The 12,500-nt window shown below is 44.6% G+C and overlaps 1 protein-coding gene across 1 annotated transcript in view; it reads right to left on the bottom strand.

Annotated features, from left to right (window-relative positions):
- Positions 1–12,500, bottom strand: part of akap6 (A kinase (PRKA) anchor protein 6) — a 143,458-nt gene that overhangs the window by 112,295 nt on the left and 18,663 nt on the right. Inside the window, exon 10 of the mRNA XM_061082090.1 lies at positions 532–654. Within this exon, the coding sequence (XP_060938073.1) occupies positions 532–654 (123 nt within the window). The remainder of the gene's footprint in view (positions 1–531; positions 655–12,500) is intronic.

The raw sequence follows: 12,500 nt of genomic DNA, 5'->3' as shown, positions 1-12,500 counted from the left end.
CCGGAGAATGTCCGGAGCAGCTGCCTCAGACATTTTCATTCCCACACACACACACACACACACACACACACACACTCCGGACGACTGCAGGAGATCATCTGGAGTTGGGTGCAGCTCTTGGACGTGTGTGAAGGAATCTACATCCTCATCTCCACTTACTCTTTGGAACGACCAGTGAACAGCACAGACCGATATGAAACAATGTCTTATTCATGGTTGACGTTGTGTTGTGAAGCAGCAGGAAGCGGTCGACCACAACAATCAGCTGTTTCACACCATGTGATTCTGAAGGGAATCGAACCGAGCTCGTTCTGCATGAGGCTGAACTCGCTCATCGAGAGGCGGCGTGCAGCAGCAGCTTGTTCTCTGACACTTCCTCCACGATGAGTGGCGCCCGCTGCGTCTCCGCTGCTGCAGCGTGTTGTGTGTGTGTGTGTGTTGTTCTCTCACCAGGTCTGTGTGTGTGTGTGTGTGTGTTTTGTTCTCTCACCAGGTCTGTGTGTGTGTGTGTGTGTGTGTTTTGTCTCTCACCAGGTGTGTGTCCAGGTAAACCCCGAGGCCGTCCAGCTCCTGTCTGGGCTGCGTCCAGTTCTCCGTGCTGTCCAGCGCCCCCTGCAGCCACGAGATGAACCCGTCCAACTGCTGCACGAAGCACTGGGGACGAGAGAGGGAGAGGGGGGGGGGGGAGAGAGAGAGAGAGAGAGTATTTAGTCTGATTTGTATATAGATATACATATATAGATAAAATAAAGCAGCAGTAATATGTATAACCACTTCTGTCCTGAACCTGCTGGACTCGCATCAGATAGACAGAGAATACAGCAGAGAGGATGGAGGGATGAGAGAAGAGAAGAGAAGAGAAGAGAGAGAGAGAGAGAGAGAGAGAGAGAGAGAGAGAGAGAGAGAGAGAGAGAGAGAGCTAAATGAAGGGTGGTGGAAGAGAAACAGATCAAACTAAAGAAAGGCTGAAATCCAACAGGTGAAGACACAACACAGGAGGAGAAGAAGAGGGACAAAGAGAAGGATGAAAGAGGAGACAGGGATGAGAGAGGAGAGAGGGATGAGAGAGGAGAGGAGAGAGGAGAGGAGAGAGGGATGAGAGGACAGGAGAGGAGACAGGGATGAGAGGACAGGAGAGGAGAGAGGAATGAGAGAGGAGAGGAGAGAGGGATGAGAGGACAGGAGAGGAGACAGGGATGAGAGGACAGGAGAGGAGAGAGGAATGAGAGAGGAGAGGAGAGAGGGATGAGAGGACAGGAGAGGAGACAGGGATGAGAGAGGAGAGAGGGATGAGAGAGGAGAGGAGAGAGGGATGAGAGAGGAGAGGAGAGAGGGAGCGGCTGGACGTGTTTCAGAGCTGATTTCAGATGAATTAATTCAAGGACAGAAAAAGAACAACAAAAAGGAGGAGGTAACAGGTGAACACACATTGAGATAAATACAGAGAGCGGAGGAGAAGAAAAACAGGGGGAGGTATTTTTAAATGAAAAGAGTGAAAGAGAGTTGACTGAGAGAGAGAGAAAAGAGATGGAATACTAGATGGAATAAAAAGTTAATATATTGATCATGTATATCAAGAGATAAATCCCGAAAGATTAAAGAAAGGAATGAAAACAAAGGGGGGGGGGGCGTAAGAAGGGAAGAAAAGATAAACATGGGTCTATTGAGAGAGAAGTGAGGGAAGAGAACAAGAGATAAAATAAAGAGAAAGAAGGTGAAGAAAGAGAGAGATGAGGAGTCAAGAGACACATGAAAATAAAAGAGATAGAAAACGAGATAAAGTGGTTGAGTTGATGAGCGTCCTTCAGACACACACACACACACACACACACACACACACACACACACACACACACACACACACACAGAGAAGATGAAGATGAAGAAGAGGAGGAGCACTCATCACTTGGTGGAGAGCTACTGCCATCTACTGGCTGAGAGGAGGACTGACGAGGAAACTGAGGCTAAAATTTAAAAATCTAAAAATCTAAAAATCTAAAAATCTAAAAATCTAAAAGTCAACAATTTGACAATTTGAATCAGAAATTAAAAATAATCTAATAATTTTCCAGTAAATAAAACATCCTCCTTTGTTTTCAGTTTGTTTTTGTCTGAAGAATCAGACGGAGACTCGTGTGGAATCGTTTCAGATCCACTATCGATTCCTCCCGTGAAATCCACTTCACTCCTGAAGCCGAGCAGAGGAGACGGATCAGAGGAGGAGTTCAAACCATCAGGCACCAGATGAGAAGGAGGTGAAGGAGAAGAGAGTTTAAACTCTGTCAGAAGGAGGTGGAGGAGAAGAGAGTTTAAACTCTATCAGAAGGAGGTGAAGGAGAAGAGAGTTTAAACTCTGTCAGAAGGAGGTGGAGGAGAAGAGAGTTTAAACTCTGTCAGAAGGAGGTGGAGGAGAAGAGAGTTTAAACTCTATCAGAAGGAGGTGGAGGAGAAGATAGTTTAAACTCTGTCAGAAGGAGGTGGAGGAGAAGAGAGTTTAAACTCTGTCAGAAGGAGGTGGAGGAGCAGAGAGTTTAAACTCTGTCAGAAGGAGGTGGAGGAGAAGAGAGTTTAAACTCTGTCAGAAGGAGGTGGAGGAGAAGAGAGTTTAAACTCTCTCAGAAGGAGGTGGAGGAGAAGAGAGTTTAAACCCTGTCAGAAGGAGGTGGAGGAGAAGAGAGTTTAAACCCTGTCAGAAGGAGGTGGAGAAGAAGAGAGTTTAAACCCTGTCAGAAGGAGGTGGAGGAGAAGAGAGTTTAAACCCTGTCAGAAGGAGGTGGAGAAGAAGAGAGTTTAAACCCTGTCAGAAGGAGGTGGAGGACAAGAGAGTTTAAACCCTGTCAGAAGGAGGTGGAGGAGAAGAGAGTTTAAACTCTGTCAGAAGGAGGTGGAGGAGAAGAGAGTTTAAACTCTATCAGAAGGAGGTGAAGGAGAAGAGAGTTTAAACTCTGTCAGAAGGAGGTGGAGGAGAAGAGAGTTTAAACTCTGTCAGAAGGAGGTGGAGGAGAAGAGAGTTTAAACTCTATCAGAAGGAGGTGGAGGAGAAGATAGTTTAAACTCTGTCAGAAGGAGGTGGAGGAGAAGAGAGTTTAAACTCTGTCAGAAGGAGGTGGAGGAGAAGAGAGTTTAAACTCTGTCAGAAGAAGGTGAAGGAGAAGAGATTTTAAACTCTGTCAGAAGGAGGTGGAGGAGAAGAGATTTTAAACCCTGTCAGAAGGAGGTGGAGGAGAAGAAATTTTAAACTCTGACAAGTGAGGTGGAGGAGAAGAGAGTTTAAACTCTGTCAGAAGGAGGTGGAGGAGAAGAGAGTTTAAACTCTGTCAGAAGGAGGTGAAGGAGAAGAGAGTTTAAACTCTGTCAGAAGGAGGTGGAAGAGAAGAGGGTTTAAACTCTGTCAGAAGGAGGTGGAGGAGAAGAGAGTTTAAACTCTGTCAGAAGGAGGTGGAAGAGAAGAGGGTTTAAACTCTGTCAGAAGGAGGTGAAGGAGAAGAGAGTTTAAACTATGTCAGAAGGAGGTGGAGGAGAGAAGTGGAGTCGACACTCGAAGCAAAGATCAGACGTGAAGACAAGAAGAGATTATGAAACAGATAAATAAGTTTTAGCGACAAAAGAGAAGAAGAGTTCTGAGTCTGGTTTCTTTACATTAGAAGACTAAAACAGGATTTCTCACAAACGCATGTGAAACAAAACCTCCAGCAAAACTTCCTCAAATTCAATCAGGCTGCACCAAATCTACACAAACTCAAGAATACCAGATTTATATCATTCAGATCCAGAAATTATTCTCTGGGGAATTTGGTGAAAATATCAAATTTCTCCCAGTGTGAAATTAAATGTTACCACCAAGTTAAGTGGAAATCTGTTTGGTTGTTTCTGTGAACGCCTGCTGAGAAACTGACCAACCAATGCACAACAAGTATAAGAGCCATGAAAAGTGTTGCAAATAAGCAGTGGGGAGAACTCTCTCTCCAAACAAAAACATCAAGGATCTTATTATTCAATAAACGATGCTGCATAATTCACCATCTAACATGACACATAAAACTATGACTTCATTCTTGAATTGGTCCCGATGCTGCATTGTACAGAACGTAAAGATAAAGAAGGACGTGAAACCTCATCAGAGTTACTGAAAGGTGGATCTCGTTCATATCGATCTGTGGGAGATGATTCTTGTTTTAACCATTAAATAACGCTTCTTTAATTCCTTGTTCTTCATTTCCTAGATACTGCACATTTCTTTAATTTGTTGTTTCCCCTTCCTGGATTAAAAGCACAATAAGGAAATGTTTTTATTTATTTGATCTGTAAAGCTCTACAGGATTTAATTGCATGAAAAGAAAAGATGAATGAGTGAATATTAACGTATAATGAGTCAGAAAACTGAGTTTGTATTTTAATCCTCTATTTTTTCACTCTTTTCTCTATAAAAGTAGATATTTTGGGGCCATGTTCTCTACTGATGATATGAATAATACCAGTAATTGTTTTTTTAGAAGAACACCATTAACATTAATATGTGGGGACGTCCTGTCACCATGGCGTTCGCTCTCATGCTAATTCCTCTTGACTGTGCCCCCCCGGGCGCCGCGCTGCAGGCGGAGACACCTCCACCGAGGCCAGCGCCAGGAACACCACCAAACAAAGGTCGGCACGGAGCTGCAGCCGGAATGTGATGTGGCCTGGAAACAATCCAGCCGCAGAGAGAGAGAGAGAGAGAGAGCGAACGAGACCAAAAACACAAAGAGAGGGAGAGAGAGAGAGAGAGAGAGAGAGAGAGAAGAGTCATTTACATAAAACTGAAGACGTGAGCTCCTGAATTCATTCTCTCCAGTCAGACCTCAAACATCCCGTCTGAATAACAAGTGTAAGTGAGAGCGCAGATCATCCCGGAGACGCTTCTACTGCACGGACGCTGTTTCCATATCGCTCACTGAGAGCGGGGGGGGGGGAGGAACTAATGGCAAAGTGGAGGAGAAGGTAAATCTGATGGAAATGACTCCACCTGCCACGTGTGAGCACGTTTACACCTCGCCTGCAAATCACTGCATCCAATCCGAGTGTGTGTTCGTATGGGGAGAGCTGTTTCTGCTGGGCTGTACTGTGTGTTGTTTACAGATGCTTCAGTTGTGTGTCTGTGTGTGTCTGTGTGTGTGTAGGTGTGTGTGTGTGTTTGTGTGTAGGTGTGAGATACAAACCTTGACCGATTGAGCGGTCGTATGTTAATTACAACCGTGACCCTTAAAAAAAAAACATCGATATGATTCCGTCCATCTCTCCGCCGCTCGTTATGGAGGAGAGATGGAAATCAAAAGTATTGATGAGAGCGATGGAGGATGAGAGGAGGAGGAAGAGGAAGAGGAGGAGGAAGAGGAGGAGGAGGAGGAGGAGGAGAAGTGGAAAGGAAAATAGGAAGGAAAGGAAATGGTGTAGGAGGAAAGGAAAGGTTTTGAAGTGAAGGAAGAAGGAAAGGAAAGGATGAAGGTGAAAAATAAGGGGAAGTAAAGGGTGTATGGAAAAGGAAAGGAAGTGAAGGAGGGAGGAGGAGAGAGGACTAGAGGAAAGGAAAGGAAAGAAAGGTTGAATGAAACAATAAAGATGAGATTAGGAAAGAAAAGGATGAAGGTGTCGAGGAGAGAAAGAGATCGTGTGATGAGAAGTTGAGTTGAGGAGTTGGAAGAAGAGAGAATAGGTGAGGAAGAGGGAGGAAGAGGAGGAAAGGGCGTGGAAAGGATAGAGGAGCAAGAGAAGGAGAGAAAAGGAAAGGAAATGGTATAGGAGGAATTGAAATGAAACAAAACCAATGGAAAGTGTGCAGGGGGAAAGGAAAGGGAAATAAAGAAAGGAAAGGCACTTGAGGGAAGGAAAGAAGGAAAGGTAAGGATGAAGTAGAAAATAACGGAATGTACAGGGTGTATGGGAAAGGAAAGGAAGTGAAGGAGGGATGAGGAGAGAGGATTAGAGGAGAGGAAAGGAAAGGAAAGAAAGGTTGAATGAAATAACAAAGATGAAATTAGGAAAGAAAAGGATGAAGGTGTCGAGGAGAGGATAAGATCGTGTGATAAGAAGTCGGTTGAGGAAAAGGAAGAAGAGAGAGGAGGTGAGGAAGAGGGAGGAAGAGGAGGAAAGGGCATGGAAAGGAAAGAGGAGCAAGAGAAGGAGAGGAAAGGAAATGGTGTAGGAGGAAAGGAAAGGGAAATAAAGAAAGGAAAGGCACTTGAGGGAAGGAAAGAAGGAAAGGTAAGGATGAAGTAGAAAATGAGGGAATGTACAGGGTGTATGGGAAAGGGAAGAAAGTGAAGGAGGGATGAGGAGGAGAGAGGACTAGAGGAGAGGAAAGGAAAGGAAATAAAGGTTGAATGAAATAACAAAGATGAAATGAGGAAAGAAAAGGATGAAGGTGTCGAGGAGAGGATAAGATCGTGTGATGAGAAGTTGAGTTGAGGAGTTGGAAGAAGAGAGAGGAGGTGAGGAAGAGGAAGGGAGGGAGGAGGAGGATGAAGGAGCGGTGGGAGCGCCGCTGGTTTGGATATCGACCGGCGAGCACTGGGCTGCTTACGGCTGCTTTGATGTGTGTAAAGCAGTGCGGCTCCTGGGGGGGGGGGGCAGAAGTGCATGCTGGGAGCTGAACGCTGATCTGATCCTTCGCCGCCCGGATGGCCGCTCGGATTCCTGCTTCATCTCTTCCTCTGTGGTTCAGCTCCTCGCCGCTGGATAATCACCGTTCAGCTGACGGCGCTCTCTGCAGGACGCCGCTGACGGAGCCGGAATCGAACTCCCAGCGGACGGCGTTCGGCTTCGATGATTAATACGTTACGGACTCCGGGTCGGATTCCTGTGCATCCAGAGCACCAGACAAACCCAGAGCCAGAGAGTCATCTCAATGTTTAATCATCCCGAGCTGTAGAGTCTCAAACTGAAGCTCAAATAATAATAATAATAATAATAATAAACACATGAATATGTTTTATATCCCATACGAACCTGCTGATTTTTCAAATTAAAAGCCTTAAATCAGTGATGCATATTTACAGTAGCTTTTAATGTGAAAGTAACAGTGATGTAAACGGAGATAATTCGTAAATTGAAAACAAGCAGCAGATCGGTGAGTATTATTATTATTTATTCATCTGAGGGAATTATACTGAATTCAAGGTTACGTTCGATTTTACAAAGTATTTCAGATGCTGCTGCTCTAGTGCGACATCTAGTGGCGGTTGATACGAGAACAGGACCTGGCCGTTCCCCAAAATGTCTTATTTCCAATACGGAAGATTTTGTTTTTATTCCGGAATAAAACCTTTTCGCATATTTTGTGACGATTAAGGTTTAAAAACAAAGATCCACTTCCTCCCTCTGTCCAGAAATGAAGTCCAAACATCGTAGACACCAACATTTCTGTCTGCGCAGTAACAATCCATGAAGCCACGGCATCAAGGTCCCGCCCACAAAATGCTCGACCAATTGTGAGCCAGTCTCACCTGTCAATCACGGCGTCTCAGCCCGTTGTTTATACAATGAAATAACGAATTAAAACATACTGATCCAAACACTTGAACGTTTGATCTAATGTGCAGTTTGGTCCACATCCCATCCACTAACATGGAGGAGGGTTCTGACTTTATACTTGTACATTCACGAGTTATACTGCAGCCGGCCACCAGGGGGCATTTGAGATGCTTTGCCTCCAGTGTCCGTCTGTGGTTGTTCTCATATAAAGTTTATTCCAGAAAGTTTTTTCTTAACTTTAACAAGCAGGAAACTTTATATGATAATTCTCCTCGTACGTTATTATTATAACATCCTGCCTGTTAGCCTCGAGCTAACCCATTAGCTCGAGGCTAACAGAACTCGTTGGGATCCGAACACTTTGAGTGAACCAGTTAAAAAAGCTGAGGACCAGAACGAAACTCTCTCTGATGGATTTTCCATCTCCGGGTTTCACAAACGTTTTCGGGGCGTTTGAGGTGAAGCAGCTAATTTCCTGGTTTGTGGTGTGAACGTGTCGCAGGAAACACACGTCTGAGCCGAGCACACACAACTCGGGGGGGAACGTCTGATTAGGAATTCATTTGAATGATGTTTAATAGAAAACATGGATTTCTGTGCAGAGCCCGGACGAGACAGGACCGACTCGAGGTTTCTCTTCTGCTCTTCTGGTGTTTTGAATTATCATAGAGTGAGAGAGAGCAGGGTTAAAAGAGAGGGATTAAAAAAAGGAGAAAAGGAAAGAGGGGAAGACGGAGACAAACCCCTCCACTACCAGCTGTCTGTTGCCCTGACGATGAAGTCATCTCTACACATCTGATCGTTTGATATTTGGATTTAATCATTTGAACAATTCAAATGTACAATTCTATTTTCTACTTTTCCTGTTGTTCTTCTTCAGTATCTTAAATATTGGAATTGTTTTGCTTTGACGCGGAGCAACAACATTTTGAATTAAAACCTGAAAATGTAAATAAATATAGATGTGTTCGAATTCTATTTTAATAATTTTACACAAAATCATCATCACCAGGTTAAACTCTTCTTCTATCAGTTCTTTGCTGTTTTCACTTCATCATTAAATCAACTTTATACCTGACGTACATAAAATGTCACAGTAGGATTTTTTACATTTCTGGATTTATTAAATAGATTATTTCATCTCCATTAATTGTTTCTCTTGGTATTTCTCTGTTAGTTGTGTTTCTGGTTCCGTGAGAAGTTTGTTGCTTAAAACTTGATTTGAATAAATGCCGAGAATAAAAAAGTTTCCCGGTAAACTTCAGCTTTGGTTCAACTCTGCAAACGAGTCGACTTTCTGCTTGTTGCCTTCGCTCGTCTTTACCTTCAGCTGCGTATCTATAGAAACACAAACAACCCCCCCCCCACACACACACACACACAGACACACACCACCTCTCTCTTATTTTCCCATCCTCTCTGCTGCCCCCCCGCCCTCCCGCCGGGCCAATCAGACGAGTGTTGATGCGAGTCTGTTGTGTGTCTGTCTCCCACTGCTCGCAGATAGGCCGGCGTGCCGCGGAGCCGCCGAACACAGACACCTCCCACCGAGGGCGCCGCCCCCGCGGCCCCGCCAGCACAGACCATGTGATCACATGACGTGCAGGACACTCATCTGACTGCTTCTCCTCTCGTTTGCTTTCCCAGGAACGCCGGCGCTCCTCAGGCACCGCGGCCCACACGGCGCAATTACAGCGGCCTCGGGTTCCTGCGTCCGTCTGTTTCCTGCGTCGGACTCGTAAACTTTCAGCCAACGAGCCGCAGGTCGAACGTGATGTGGACGCAAAGCGACGAGAAGGTCAAGGTCGAGACGGCAGCGTGGAGACGGTCAAAGGAGAAGAACTCAAATATTCATGTGCAACAGCAAAGGCAGCGTGAAGGAGAGAGAGAGAGAGAGAGAGAGAGAGAGAGAGAGAGAGAGAGAGAGAGAGAGAGAGAGAGAGAGAGAAAGTGAAACCAGAAACAAGCTCAGCTGATTATTTTTAAAACAGATAAAGTTTTACAGACAATGCTGAACATCTACGACCGATTGATTTGATCTAATTTGCTGAGTCTTAATCGGATGAGACTTGAACAAACACGATATTCATTTTTATATTTCTGTGTAGTTCTTTAGAATTAAAATCAGGCATGAATATATAAATATCCATTTTTTATTTTGATTCTATTGGTTTTTTAAGTCATCTGTCCTATTCAATCTTTTATTTTTAGGTTATTATATCTTAGATGTCTTTAAACCTTTTATTATTATTATTATTATTATTATTATTATTATTATTATTATCCCATGGTGCATTCTGTTGTAATGAGTCAATAATAATAAAAGAAAACATTTATATGATATAGACTTTCTTTTTGTTTCCTTTATTCTAGCTTTGCAGAATATGCTGAATTGAATAGAAATAGTGGGAAACTGTTAAAAAGGAGTTTAACATATTATCCAGAGTTAACACACAGTTTACTGAACGTTTCTTAAATGAACCGAAGTGAATGAAAAGCATCCGACGACAGAATCTCGAGAGTTTCACTCACGACTTCGACTTCAGGAGATTTTCATCACTTTGTTCCAACAGGAAAACATCAGTTTGAAAATGAACCGGCAGGAAAACAATGTGTTCTTCACTTCTGACAGCAGGTGTGAGTGATTTTATTTCCCGAAGAGAGACAGGTTCAGGTTCTACTCGAATCAAATCTACTCGACTCCGACAACAAACACAACCCAGACACCCCCCCCCCCCCCCCCATCACATTCTGCTCTGCTCCCAGATTTGATTCATTTCTCCTCCAGCACTGATCTCCTCCTCCTGGACGGGTGATTTCTCTTTTCTCTCTTTCATTCTCTCCTCTCGTTTTCATTCTGCTCGCTTGTATTCAGCAGAGACTCGGCGGAGGGAGACTGAATGTCATCCTCCACTCGGAGACTCTTCTTCTCCTCTCTTCACTTCCTCCATTAGGCAGCTCATCCATCGCCATGATTACATGCTGCTAATTAAGCAGCTAATCAGCTAATTACCCGGGAGCAGAGAGGAACGAGTGTGAGTGAGTGTGAGTGTGTGTGTGTGTGTGTGTGTGTGTGTGTGTGTGTGTGTGTGTGTGTGTGTGTGTGTGTGTGTGTGTGTGTGTGTGTGTGTGTGTGTGACAGAAGAGCACATTTCCTGATGTGTTTTTCATGGGTTTCCTTTTATATTTCAGGATTTGATTGGTTGTTTTCTGCTTGTTTGTGAATGTGTGTTTATTTCCTTAAAACTTAGGAGTTGAATATATTTTACACAAGGGCGACTCAGGTCTGTGACCTTATATGTAAATGTTTCATGAACATGAAAATACACAAACCACATGAACTCGCAGCTGAGACACTGAGCACCAGGGCGAGGCTGAGTGATTCAGGGGAAGCTGCACATGCAAGTCCCTGAACGCACCGTGGTATATAGATACGTCTGAGGCGTTCAGGTTCACTCCATGAGGGTGGAGGTCCACAGCTGGTCCCAGTGCCAGATGTGGAGAAGGTAATGGATTATTATTTTACTTTGATGCATAGAGATGTTCCATCAAACTAACAACATGCAAAGGAAAATGTTTTGCAGAACTTCTACAGAATAAAAGATCAAAAATAAATCGAAGGTCGAAGACACAAAAGACGTGTTGATCTGAGATTCTCTGCACGGACGCTGCTCGTCAGACACAAACACAAACCACACGAAAGAACAGAGAGATGGAGCAAGAGCGGGGGGGACAGCGGGGGGGAGCGGGGGGGGGACAGCTCTGACATTTCATCAGTCAAATCATCATTAATTCTGAATATTAATGCAGGGCATCATATCTGAGTTTGGGACTATGAAGGACACAGTGTGATATGAAGGACCTGTGATCCTTCCGGGTCAATGATCCCCACTTCCAAGAACACCCCCACACACACACACACACACACACACACACACACACACACACACCTCACATGCGTTAAAATTCACGTATTGATCCTAAAATTTCCCGAGCATCCTGGCTGATAATCGTATAACAGCCTGATTCTGTCCTCAGGCTCCTGACCCGGCTCGGGCCAGATAAGAGGGAGCTTCATTGATCCCTCGGGGGGGAAAGTATGACGTTACATCAGAAACGTAAAATGTAATAACGCAGTAAAAGAGAGAGAGAGAGTGAAATAATCTGAATCGAGTAAAACAATAAAAAATATATTAGAGGCAGCAGAGCCTCTTTATGGCGCTAATTAAAGGAGCAGCCACGAGGAGAACACATCCCCAGAGCTATTGACATTTCACCATATTCGATATGACAGATATGACTGATTAGTTCACGGGGCGGCCTCATCAATAATCCGCCTGCCAATCAAACGTGACCTTTAGAAGTGAGATGATGAATTAACGGGGCGACGGGACGATCCGATAGCAGACCTCCGATCCATCAAAGCTGCTGCAGCAGAAAGGAAAGAAAGAGTTGTGGAGGTTGTTGTTCAACTTGTTGTCGGGACGGATGTTTCCGCACTAACGTGAACAACGTGGTGCCCCGTGAGAGGCTGAATCAGCAGCTGGTTGAGTGAGATCCTGTTTGAACCAGAAGAGACTTCATCAGGTGATTTAACTACAGAGAGGAGAGGAGGGATGAGAGGAACCTGGTGGATGTATCAATCTGCTGCTCAGATCCATGAATCACTAGTGAGAGCTGCAAGATGCAGAAAACCACAAAGATCTTAGACTAAATAATAAGGTGAAAGGGAAACGGCATTCAGTCTGATGTCAAACTACTGAGACCAATCACACAGCTTCATCAAGAAACAGAAGGAGGAGAAAGAGGAGGAGGAAGAGGAGGGGGAGGCGGAAGATGAGGAAGAGGAGGAAGAGGAGGAAGAGGAGGGGAAAAAGGAAGAGCAGGAGAAAGAGGAGGAGGAAGAGGAAGAAGAGGAGGAAGAGGAGGAGGAAGAGGAAGAGGAGGCGGAAGAGGAGGAAGAGGAGGAGGAAGAGGAGGAGGAAGAGGAGGCG

This window comes from Limanda limanda, chromosome 12, assembly GCF_963576545.1.
Source record: "Limanda limanda chromosome 12, fLimLim1.1, whole genome shotgun sequence".
Lineage (NCBI taxonomy): Eukaryota > Metazoa > Chordata > Actinopteri > Pleuronectiformes > Pleuronectidae > Limanda > Limanda limanda.
Note: the sequence above shows the minus strand (reverse complement) of the source record. Positions and strands in the feature narration are given on the sequence as shown.